This window comes from Saccopteryx leptura, chromosome 5, assembly GCF_036850995.1.
Source record: "Saccopteryx leptura isolate mSacLep1 chromosome 5, mSacLep1_pri_phased_curated, whole genome shotgun sequence".
Classification (NCBI taxonomy): domain Eukaryota; kingdom Metazoa; phylum Chordata; class Mammalia; order Chiroptera; family Emballonuridae; genus Saccopteryx; species Saccopteryx leptura.
Window position 1 is genome coordinate 40,060,240 of NC_089507.1, and position 12,677 is coordinate 40,072,916.

Consider the following 12,677-nt stretch of genomic DNA (forward strand, 5'->3'; position numbering starts at 1 on the left):
TGCCTTGACCAGGCAAGCCCAGGGTTTCAAACCGGCAACCTCAGCATTTCCAGGTCAACACTTTATCCACTGCGCCACCACAGGTCAGGCCCAAGTGTGAGTCTTAATGTTAACTATGAACTTTGGGTGATTATGATGTGTCATTGCAGGATCATTAATTGTAACAAATGTTGCACTCTGATGGAGGCTGCTGATAATGTGGGAGGCTATGCACGAGTGGGGCTATATGCAGTGGTGGGATTCAAATAATCTAACAATGGGTTCTCTGCCCTAATGACCATTTTATGTATAAAAAATGATATAACAAAAATTATTTCATGCATTTAATATTTAAATAAGAATAAAAGAGGTACACAAAACTAGATTATAAGAAAGAGTTTTAAAATATTAATGAAAAAATATTAAATAATACTAACAAAAAACAATAAAAATGTTATTTAAGATATTTCCATATTGCTTCTTGATTGGCGTCCTCACTTGCAATTTTTTTCACCTATGGATGGAATGAACATTACTACAGACACTCAGGATACACTGTTGCACAGAAGAATGTTAAAGAGTAAGGAATGTAAATTTGTGGCTTTCACATTAGGTTGCTGCCCAGGCACCCACCTTAGAGAGACCCTGATTACAAGTGTTATTTTAACTGGTTCACTGAACTCAACAAAAAATTAAGTCTCCGTTCTGCCGAACCAGTGCAAAATGGCTGAGTCCTACCACTGGCTATGTGGCAAATTTCTGTATGTTTTGCTTACTTTCGCTGTGAACCTAAAATTGTTCTAAAAAAAGTCTATTAAAAAGACTAAGAAAATCATTAGTTGGAAAAAAAAGATCTGGAAAGAGGATTTGTTTTAAAAATTCTTCCCTTTAGAATTTGGAATCTGGGGCAAAATACTAAAAAACAAATTTGGTGAAGACAGCCCCTCCCATTGTTAGCATATAACCTTCTCTGTCAAATTTTGGGTCTAAATAGAACATAATTGAACGTCAGCATGCATGTGCAAAATGATAATTGCCCTCAGAGAGATGAGACATTAGAGTATGTGCCTTTAAGGTCACTAGCTTTCTCACAGTCAAGAGCTGCAGGATAACGTTTAACAGTATGAAATTATAACAGCCATTAGAGTGTCTAATGTCAGACATTCTTTTGCCTGGTTTATGAAGATTGTATCACATCAAGATTAAGAATTGTCAGAAGCCCTGGATTTTCCTCTGCTCTAAGGATGGCCATGAACTGGCCCCTGGATTAAATAAAATGCAGACTACTTCCAGCCCCTGGACTAAATCAAATGCAGACTACTTCCAGCCCTGAACTTGGAATCTGCTTATTATGTTTTCTAGAGTGGTTGGAGGAATACGTAAGTTCCTGGATTCCTATTTCAAAGATGATGCCAAAAGCTTTCAGCTAGGAAGTGTTATTTCTGTTCTTCCTTCTTCGGCCTTGTTTTTCTCACATGTTAATTTTAGATTCTTCTTTTAGTAATAAATGTGGCTGGCATTTTCCCCTCAGTGAATAGCTATTTAATGTCAACATGGTGGTCACTGCTTGATACTGGGGATGATTAAAAAATGAACACTTAAGATGCTCTCAGGCTGTCAGATTCCCTCAGCAAGGGACTGCTGTCCACACCAAGCCTACAACATTTGTATAAATAATAGCTCATGACCCCAAAGTAAGATGGATCTTCTTCTCCTTCTCCTTCCACGTTCCCCTCTTCTTTCTCCTCCTACTCTTCCTCCTCCTCTTCTTCTTCTTTTAGTGAGAGAGACAGACAGGAACAGAGAGAGAGATGAGAAGCATCAACTCATAGTCATGGCACCTTCGTTGTTCATTGATTGCTTTCTCATATGTGTCTTGACTGGGAGGCTCCAACCAAACCAGTGACCCCTTGCTCAAGTCAGCAAGCAACCTTTGGGCTCAAGCCAGTGACCTAGGGGTCATGTCTATGATCTCATAGTCAAGCTGGGGACCCCACACTCAAGCTGCACTAACACTGGGGACCTCGGGGTTTCAAACCTGGGTCCTCAGGGTCCCAGACTGATGTTTTATCTTCTGCACCACTGCCTGGTCAGGTCAGCCACCAGGACAGAGAATGTCCTTAAGGTGTTTACATTCTAGCTGGGGAGGAAAACACACACACAAATATATGTGCACTCACGTGCACATGCACAGAAAAATAATTTTCAGTTGTGTAGAAGCAAGGACCTGGGATAGAAAATAGTAGCAGGAACATTTTTAAAATTACTGTGGGCTGGAAAGACGTCTCTGAGTGGGTGGATATTTAAACAGAACCCCAAAGGACAGAAAAGAGCTCGTATGTGAAGATGGGGAGAAGTGGGCTCCAGGTGTAGCAGAAAGGGAAATTGCTTGACATGTTGGAGAGGAACAGGGAGACGGGAATGTAGCCAGTAAGGACAGAGCAGCTCGGGGAAGATTGGAGAGAGAAAGGACTAGATCAGGCGCGGACTTTAAGCGGCAAAGTTTGGGATTTAGTCTAAACAGTTTGGAGTGTCATGATTGGAGGTCGGCCAAGTCAGAACACCAGTTAGGAAGACATTGCAGAATCCAGAGAGATAAGGGTGGCCTGGACTGTTAATCACAACATCCCCTCCGAGCATGAGTAAGGGACGAAAGACTATGGTTCCCTGTGCTAGGGAACCGATCAGAGACCTGGCTTCGCTGTCTGGGTGGCGCTATAACTAGTCTGGAAGGTGGTACGATCTGCACCTGGGCCTCCGCAATCCAGAGCAAACGACAGGACTCGCCCTTGACACACGGAGCAGCTGGTCGGGAGGGCGCCCCAGGTCTCCTTAGACAGGCCTCTGGCTCCTTTCTGTGCGCCCCTGGAGCGCGTCGCGTCACCTTGGCAACTGGAGAACCTGCTCGGAAGGGCCGGGCGGGGCCGGGCGGGGCCGGGCGGGACCCCCTAGCCCGGCTCGGTGCGGGTGCGCTGCGGCAGGGCGCAGGCGGTAACGCATCCCCTCCCAGCACACCGAAGGCCAACAACTGCCAGGGAGTCTCGGTGCCCCTCGTCGCCAGAGCTTCCCGGGCCCCCATGGAGAACCACGAGTTTTCGGGTTCATTGGAGCTGTTCGATGGGCACGCTACGACAGAAATATCCACCCACTTGAGAATCCTCCCGGCGCCCATCGTGCACAGGATCCCCAGCGTGCTCGACGAGCCAGCGGAGCTGGAGGAGGAGCCCGGGGAGCCTGCAGTATCTGAGGAGGCTGACCAGCCAGGCCAGCCAGACGTGGGCAGCGAGCCCTGCGAGCCCTGCGAGCCCCATGATCCACACCTACTCTCTGAGACCCACAAACGCTGCGAGCCCCGTGAGCCCCAGGCACCCCGTGAGCCCCGTAAGCTCCGCCTGTCCCATAAGCCCCAGGGACCCCAAGCTCCACGCACACCCAGCAAGCACCACAAGCACCACGAAGCTGAGCTGCTTCCCGGCGTCGCGATGGTCTGCCCGTCTCTGGTGACCAGATTGCCGCCATGGAGTCCCCGGCCTTCCCTGAGCGGTAGGTGTGGGGGCCTCTCTAAGGCACTGGCAACCCGGCCCCACCTAAAACTGGGGGTCCTCGTGTGGAGGTTTGCATACTTGCTCTGTTTTAAACGAATGTCATTTACTTGCTGCCTTGCAGCCACCTGTTTTTGGACCTGGAGGGACTCTGATGGGAAATGGAGTAATGAGAGAAATCGAATCTCTTCACTGTCTCTTCTCTCCACCTGATGACCCCTGAGCTGGCCTTGATTAGCCATTGTCACTTCTTTTTGAAGCTTTTCATAATTCTTCTCTACAGTTAGTCACTGCAATCCTCTGGGTTGCCACTATGAACATGACTTCTGTTACAGCACTTAAGATTTTGTGTTTCATCATTGTCTTGGCTAAAGGGAGGGATGGTTGAAGGGAGGATATTTCTGTTAGTGTTCGGCACATGGTAGCACTCAAGAAATACTAGCTATTATATTGTTAAAGTTGTAGTAACAAAAAACCCACTGAGCAAGTATTCGAAGAGTACATTTACTAAGTGTTTACTATACGCTCAGTCCTCACCAAGTTCTCAGGATAATGGGGCTGATGGGGCTTGTGTGTGAACATCCTTTGCTCGGACCACACCAGCTCACTTCTGACTTCTTACTGATGACCCCACTGAAAACAAGTCTTTGTCCACATCGGACTTCCAGTTCCTTGGTTGACCACTCTTAAATCTCATATTCTCCTTGACTCCTCTTTATCAGCCTCGATTTTATGGTCTATCATTTCAGTTGCTCGTGTAATCTACCATCCCCACTGGCTCCTTGGCTAACTACCAAACCTCTCCTGGCAAAACCCCAACCCTAGTTAAATCCAACTATCCACCTGAGCAGCTGACTACTTCTGTACAAAACCCTGCAATCAGAATGAGTGCTTCTATTTCAGTTTCATGATCATAAATCTCCATTGGTCTCTTGGAACTACCTACCTAACAAGCTCACTTCTTCATCTAGTTAGTTTTCACTCCTCCCACCTTTACATCTTTGACTCCCAAACAACTGAAAATTTTGCGTCAAACTTTATTGAGAAAATAGGAGCAGTCAGTCAAACTCCGTTATTTTCTCACCACTGATTGATTTGCCTTATCTAAATCTGCACCCTCGGCTTCTGCCTTTTCTCATGTTGCAGGGGAGAATGGTGTGCCTCTTTTTATAAAACGATTCTCCACTTGTGCTTTGGATTCCATTCTTGTCTCCTAAAGAACTTTGTTCCTGTGGTTATTTCTTCTCTCTTTTATGACATCAATTTCTCCCTCTCAATCAATGTCATACATATATACTCTAGAATCGTCCATCTTGAAATAACCCTTGACCCCTATGTCTTCTTCAGACCCTCTTTCTCCCACTATTTTCCTGTTCTCCTTCATTTGCAGAAGTTGACCAAAAAAGTTGTCTATAATACCTGACTACATTTCCTCGTCTATCATTCTCTCCTCAACCTAACAACCCCCCCTGCCACTCCACTGAAATTGTTCTAGTTTAATTCCTTTCTCTCCACCACTGACCCTGTCATCATGAATGAAAATTTTAATATTTATATGGATGATCCATTTGGCTTCTTAGTTCTTTGACTTCCTCACTTTGAATGATCTTGTCCACTTGGGTACCCGCTGTGCTCGTCTTTGATAATGTCAATGGTTGTACCAGTTCTAAAATCTCTTTTTTAAGCACTCTAATCTCTATTCATGTCCTACCTTTTCACCTCACTCACTCTTCTTTGTACCCACTTTATCAATTCTTCAGCCTCAAAGGGATCTCTAACTCATTGATGTTATTCACCTTTCATTATATCTCACTACCTTATGTCCTTCTGTCTTGCCTTACTCACTTTATAGTTCATGGTCCACCAAGGGAATTGCTCCCTTGCAAATATCCTTAACTTCTTGCCTCTCCCTCTATCATCCTTGCCCCAAGAAAGATGAACACTATTCTAATTGATCTTTAAATTAAAGATCTTGAGCTTTTAGTGCTGCTTGGCAGTCATGCTCTATGCCCCGAGTCAACTCATTTTCCAACATAGAAGCTACCAAACTATCAGCATCTGTGTATGTACTCCACCTTTTCTCTAGTTAACAATGGACGAACTGTCCTTGTTTTTATTAAAGGCCAATCTCCCAACCTTTATGTTGGATCCCATCCCATCCAACTTTTAGCTCTTTGCTTCTAAAATTAGCCCTCTCTTTCCTGCATCATTTTACTCCTCTCTACTGGACATCCCATCAGCGCATGAACATGTAGTAATAATTCCTATCTTAAGGAGGGGGGAGGAGAGGGAGGGAGAAGGGAAGGAGGGGGAGGGGGAGGGGCACAAAGAAAACCAGATAGAAGGTGACAGAGGACAATCTGACTTTGGGTGATGGGTATGCGACATAATTGAATGACAAGATAACCTGGACATGTTTTCTTTGAACATATGTACCCTGATTTATTGATGTTACCCCATTAACATTAATAAAAAAAAACAAAAACCTTCCCCTAATCTCAAGTACCCTCCAGGTACCACTTCTGTTTTTCTGCTCCTCTTTAGAGAAAAACTTCTCAAAATAGTTATCCATAGCCATTATCTCAGCATCCTCTCTTCCTTTTCCCTGAGAACGCCCTGAAGCTTTCATCTCCTCTATTTAGCTGACTGAGCTGCTCTTGTTGAGGTCACAATGACCTCTGCCTTGCCAAATTCAATGGTTAATTCCTCATCCTCATCTTGCTCATTTAACACACATGCACTCCCTCTTTCTTGGAAGTCTTTCTTTACTTGACTTCTGGGATACCACGGCCTTCATTGTCATCTGACCTTATCGATTATTCCTGATTCAGTTTCCTTTGCTAATTCACACTTCTTTTTCCAGCCTCTAGATTGCAGTGAGTGATGGATCAATTCTCTCAGGTTCTTTGGAATGTTTTTGTTTCCTGAGTGATGTCATCAATTCCATGGCTTTATTATAATCTGGTAATTTCTCAAATTATCTCTGGCTTCAACTTCTTTTAGCTGCAGAGTTTTATAACCAATGGTTTAGCAAACATAGTTGAATATCTAGTCAGCATGTAAAATTTGATGTGTCCGTAGCTGAACTCTTACTTCTGCGCCCACACTTGTTCTTCCCCCATTCTTTCCCATTTCAGCAAATGTCTCCCCCCATTCATTTATCCAAGTGCTCAGGTCAAGAGCCTTGAAGTCATTCTTGACACTTATTTCACTCTTATACCCTGCTTCCAAATCATGTGTAATTTTGCAATATATGACTATGGCCATTTCTTAACATCTTAAACCTTCATCATCTTTGTAAGCCACTATCTTCTGCTTGGTCTACTGCAACTGCTTCCACTCTTGCCCCATTCTCTCCTCACCCCCATACCCAGGTTATTGTTCATACAGTGGTCACAGGATTCCTTAGAACATGAATTATATGCAACTCTCTTGTTCTCAGCTCTCCAGAAGGGGGTTCTCATCTCACATAGTTTGTAATTTAAATTTCTTAGCAGACCTACAAAGCCCCACGCAGTCTGGCCTCTGCCTGCCTCCCCAACCTCATGTCCCGTCACCCCCCTCCCCACCATCACTGCTCCTTCAGCCCTGTGGGCCTCCTTGCTCACATCACACCTCATAGTCATTTCACTTGCTCTTTCTTCTGCCAGAAGGCTCTTCCCTCAAATATTTGTCATCTCCTTATAAAGGTGTATTAGATCACTCTGCTCATTTTCTTTTTTTAAATTTTATTGATTTTAGAGAGAGAAGAAGAAAAGAGAGAGACAGGAACATAGCTCTGCTCCTGTATATGCCTTGACCGGGGATCAAACTGGCAACTTCTGTACTTCCAGACGATGCTCTAACCAACTGAGCTATCCAGCCAGGGCTCACTGTGTTTATTTTCTTTAAAGCACTTAACTATTTGTTTCCATCTACAAATTTATTTGTTTATTGTTTAAGTTCTCAGAGAGAATGACCTTTTTCTTTCCCACTGTTTCATGCTTGATGCCTCAAGTGGTGCCCAAAACACGTCAGGACTGAGCAATTATTGCTGAAAGCAAGCTCTCTTCATTCAGCCTGTTTGTTACCAAATCCAGTGATTCCGTCTCCATCATTAGGGTTATTAAGATTAAATGTATTAATACCTCCAAAGTAGTTAGAACAGATGGTGGTACACAGTGAGTGTTCAGTGGATGTTAGCTATTATTAGTAGTAGTGTTATTATTATCTCATTTGACCTCTTGGCAGCTTTTAATACAATTTGACTACTCTTTTATTGAAACACATACCTCTTCTATTGGCCTGTATGACAACACACTCTCCTAGTTTATCACTGACTTGACTAGTCACTTCTTTGAACTCTAAAGTGCTGAATCCTGACCCTTTTCCTTTTTATTTACACTTTTCCCCCTTAGGTTGTTATATCTATAATCATGGCTTTAACTGCAGGTGTAGGCTGCTGTCTTCTAAATGTATATATTCTAGCTCTACTCTCGCTCCGGAGTCCTACACTCATACATTCAACTGCCTACTGGACATCTCCATTTGGATATCTCATAGGAATCTCAAATGTAATGTATCTTGAGACAGAAGTCTTGCTTTTCCTCCAATTCCTGTTTCCCCCTTAGTCTTCCAATTAGATGCTTGCAGAAAATAGCATCCAGTTGCTTAAACCAAAAAAAAAACAACCCACAAAAAACCCCAAAACAACAACTCTGATTTCTCTTTCTTCACCCTCAAATCTAATGCATCCAATACAAGATCTATTTGTTTCCTCTCCAGAACATTTCCTGAAATATTTCCGCTGTTTCATTCATTTCCGCTGTTAACACTCACGCCCCCATATGGTCACTGCTCACCTAGATTTCCACATTAGTTTCCTGAGTAGTTCCCTGCCCTACTTTATCCCCTGCCATTTCTTTGGTAGTGCAGCCAGAGCAGGTATTTTAAAAACTGACTCGGACTACATCTTTCACTCACTACACATTCCTGTGGCTTCCCATTGCTCTTAGAATAAACCCAAACTTTTTGCTGAGGTATCTAAAGCTCCCTGGGCTCCCTGACCTCACCTCTTATCACGATCTCTGCTGCTCACTCTGTCCCAGTTATAACGGGCTTCTTTTTTGTTCCTCTAAAAGCCAATCTTATTTTTGCCCCCACTTAACAATCAGCATGTGTGTTTCCCCTCTCTACACATGTATTGTTTTCTTAGGACCATTTTATGGTTAATTCCTCAGCCCGTGTTTTTAAAAGCTGGGCAAGCCTACCATTTAGAGTGCCTTCCCTGTCGTGCTGCCTAGAGTAGCCACCCACTTCCTGGAGAAGCTTGATGATGAGACTCTCTATGAAAAGTTTTCAGACTGTGCTTTAGCAAACGTCACTTTAAAGTTTCCTATCTTCTCAATTTGTCTTCTAGATTTTCCTTGTTAAAATTCCAGTAAGTTCTTATGTTAATTCCCTTAGTAAAGCTCAAATAAGCATCAAGCACATTTATATCATATAATATTTACATGAAACAGTGTGAACATTAAGCAATATTTAGTTAGCATGTCACCATGCCTCTGCTCACTCCATAAAGATTTCTTCACCCAACAAAAGTTTCCTGAGCATCTTCTAAGGAAGGCACTCTTCTGTCCTGGGGGAGGGAGGGTGTGTAAAGATAAGTGAGACAGCAGTTTGGTTGTGTGCAAATTTAAAAAAATGTATATTATAGAATAAGTGTTATCATTCTATCACCTTGCTATTGTATTATCACTTAATCACTGTCACTGTTAAACTCTATTGAGCACTTACTATGCTCAGGTTGTAGGCCCCTGAGCTGTACGTGAGCAAGACATGAGTCCCATCTTTGAAGGACTGTCTGTGGTTGGGGAGAATGAACGCTTCCATAAATAACACATCCATAGCATACAAAGTAAAGTCGACTGAGTATCCTAATGGACAGTCACTTCATTTTTCTGAGTTAAATGGCAGTACTAGCTTATTTTTTTTTAAAGAGAAGAAAGGCTAAGAAAGAAACAGACCTAAATTGTTCACTAAAGCTATTTATGTAAAGTAGGATGAAATAGTGTCTATTTATTTATTTATTTTTCAATTTAAATGTTTTTATTTTTCTCATAATTTAAAAAATGCAAACATTCTGTAATTCAGCCCCAGCCTTTACTTCCAGGTGACTTCTTCACTGGGTCTCAATTCCCTTTTAAATAACAAACTCTTGTTCCAGTAGGCAGTTAGCTTTTCATCATTCTTTCTGTCTAGATAATATCCAACGACAAATCCCATAGGGACAAGTATATGTACCCAGTGGTCACGTACAATCTGAACTAAATTCATCCCTCCTTCCTGCACAGCAGGGGCCCGCGGCGCCTCTGTCGTCCTGAGTCCCGGACCCACCTGTGATCCGGGTGCCAGCAACGACCCCAAGACCAGTGTCTAACTATTTAATCTCAAGTATATATATAGACCACAGTATATATGTAATCTGGATTTACAAGGGATCTAGGAAATAATTGAAAAGAAACACTCTTGGCAAGTGTGGGAGTATGGAGGAAAATCATAGTGAGTGAAATTTTTTTTAAAAAATTTAAAAATCTTTTGAACTTGGTAGGCCATTCACAGCTTAAAAAACCAAAACAATATTAAAAGACCACAAAGAAACATCTCACTTCCCACCCTGTCCCTTCTCTTGCCTTTTACAGAAAACCATATTTATTAGTTTCTATCTATCTTTTTAAAAATTTATGGATTGACTTTAGAGAGAAAGGAAGGGAGAGAGAGACAGAAACACCTATCTACCTGTGCATGTGCCCTGCCCGAGGTCAAACCAACCCCTCTTTGTAATCAGAGCACTCTCTCACCAACCAAGCTATCAGCCAGGGCAAGTTTCTATGTATCTTTATATAAATACAAGAAAATACTCTACCAGTGTGTCTGTGTGTTTCCCCTTTCTTATTCAAACAGTTGCATATGCTATACTGTTATTTTCACTTGACAGCATACCTTTCCATATAAATACATATAGTTTTCTCATTAAAAAACAACAACAGCCTGACCAGCTGGTAGTGCAGTGGATAGAGCTTTGGACTGGGATGCAGAGGCCCAAGGTTCGAAACCCCAAGGTCTCTGGCTTGAGTGTGGGGTCACTGGCTTGAGCCCAAGGTTGCTGGCTTGAGCAAGGGGTCACATGCTCTGCTGTAGCATCCTAGTCAAGGCACACATGAGAAAGCAATCAATGAACAACTAAGGAGACTAAGGAGCTGCAATGAAGAATTGATGCTTTTCATCTCTCTGCCTTCCTTCCTGTCTGTCCCTATCTGTCTCTTCCCTCCCCCCATGGCATCCTCATGTTTCATTTGTACCACTACTAATTTAACACCTCTTAGTTCTTTCCAGAGTGTTCCTATTACAAGCAATGCTGCAGTGGATAAACCTGTACATCATGTTATTTAGCAGACATGCTAGTATCTTCATAGAATACCTTTCTGGAAGTGGGATTACTGGAGGGTAATTGCACGTGTAACTCCAATTTAGCAAAATCGTACTCCATGGAAGTTGATTCACTTTGTACATCCACTGGCAGTAGAAATGTCTATTTCTCTGTAGTCTCACCATTGGAGTGTGTGTTTAAACTTTTGACTTTGTGAAAATCTAATAGATGGAAAACTAGTAATATGTCAACTTTTGAACTTTAATTTGTATTTATCTTATTTTATGAGTGAGATTAAGCATCCTTTTCGGGCATGGTATATATTTTTTCATGCTCTTTGCCTATTTTCCTTTGGACTCGCTTGCTTTTCCTCGTGTATACAGGGAGAGTAGCCCTTTGGATATGTGTAACATACTTTTTTCACTTTGATAGTGGTCTCTTTGTCTTTGCTTATCTTTATTTATTTATTTGCTATAAAAACAGTTTATAGTAACATTTACCAATCATTTCTTTCATGGCTTCTGTATAGAGTCACTATTAGAAAGAGTTTTTTTTGCCTGACCAGGCAGTGGCGCAGTGGATAGAGCATTGGCCTGGGATGCTGAGGACCGATGTTTGAAACATTGAGGTCACCAGCTTGAGTGTGGGGTAGCCAGCTTGAGCCCAAGGTCGCTGGCTTGAGCAGGGGATCACTGGCTCAACTGCAGCCCCCACATGACCCTGGGCTAGAATGGAGAGAAGCACAGTGTTAGGGAGCTGTGCCTACCTAGAAGAGCAGCAAGGAAGAGTAAACAGCAGTATCAGATCATAGAGCTTAAAATATCATATCAAAGAGTATCACAATGTCATATCCAATATAGAACTGGACTGTTTTAAGACAGGTCTTCAAAAACAATAGCACACTTAAAACAAGCATGAATCTTACTTCAGAAAGCCTTGAAAAGTAATATAGGTCTTACTAAAGTATCTTCAAGGCAATTATACCATCTAACATAGAGCAAAATCTGCTACAATGTTCTTGAGGTATTTTTCTTCCCAAGTCCTTGTCACAATGACAGCAGCCCTCCACAAACACCTTTCTATTTCTCTCAAGCTCCAGCTTCCCTCTCGCTGCCTCATTCCTCCTGTGCCCTTTAGGTCTGTTCTGAGAGTGCCGCCTGCCTTTTACTTGTAGATCATTGTACAGTACAGCCAAGGACTAGAGGCTAAGCAGCTCAAACCTGGGCTTCGTAGGAGGCAGGGTAGAGGGCAAGAGGTGGAGAAGGGTTATACTTTGATGTTCATTCATAGCATGTTACAAAATGCTCTCCTTCTAGGTACTGAGTTGCCTCAGCACCATCAGGACAAACAGCTTTTAAATCATGCTTTCTTCCAGCAGATGGCAGCTTTCTCCATCAAATGACTTGGAGCACAGACCTGAGCATTTTGCTCGTTAGCTGCAGACGGCAACACGAGCAACCTGGTTTATGTGCTATAGAATAAAACATAAACATTTAAAGGGCATGATAGAACACACACAAAAAGAAAACTACAGACTAATATTTCTGGTGAATATAAATGCAAAATCCTAAACAAAATATTAGCAAATCAAACACAATACATAAAAAAAAACCCATAATAGCCTGACCAGGCAGTGGCGCAGTGGATAGAGCGTCGGATTGGGATGCAGAGTGCCCAGGTTCAAGACCCCGAGGTCACCAGCTTGAGCAAGGGCTCAAAAGCCCACCAGCTTGAACCCAAGGTTGCTG

General features: G+C 42.7%; 2 protein-coding genes across 2 annotated transcripts in view; both read right to left on the minus strand.

Annotated features, from left to right (window-relative positions):
- AASDH (aminoadipate-semialdehyde dehydrogenase) overlaps positions 1–12,677 on the minus strand; it is a 178,359-nt gene extending 165,682 nt beyond the window's left edge. The window contains exon 1 of the mRNA XM_066385561.1: positions 12,656–12,677. The gene's annotated coding sequence lies outside the window, so the exon portion shown is untranslated. The remainder of the gene's footprint in view (positions 1–12,655) is intronic.
- Positions 9,578–9,925, minus strand: LOC136405819 (NADH dehydrogenase [ubiquinone] 1 beta subcomplex subunit 1). Its single transcript, XM_066385349.1, has one exon. It carries the CDS (start codon positions 9,834–9,836, stop codon positions 9,663–9,665), a length of 174 nt encoding a protein of 57 aa, XP_066241446.1. The 5' UTR covers positions 9,837–9,925; the 3' UTR covers positions 9,578–9,662.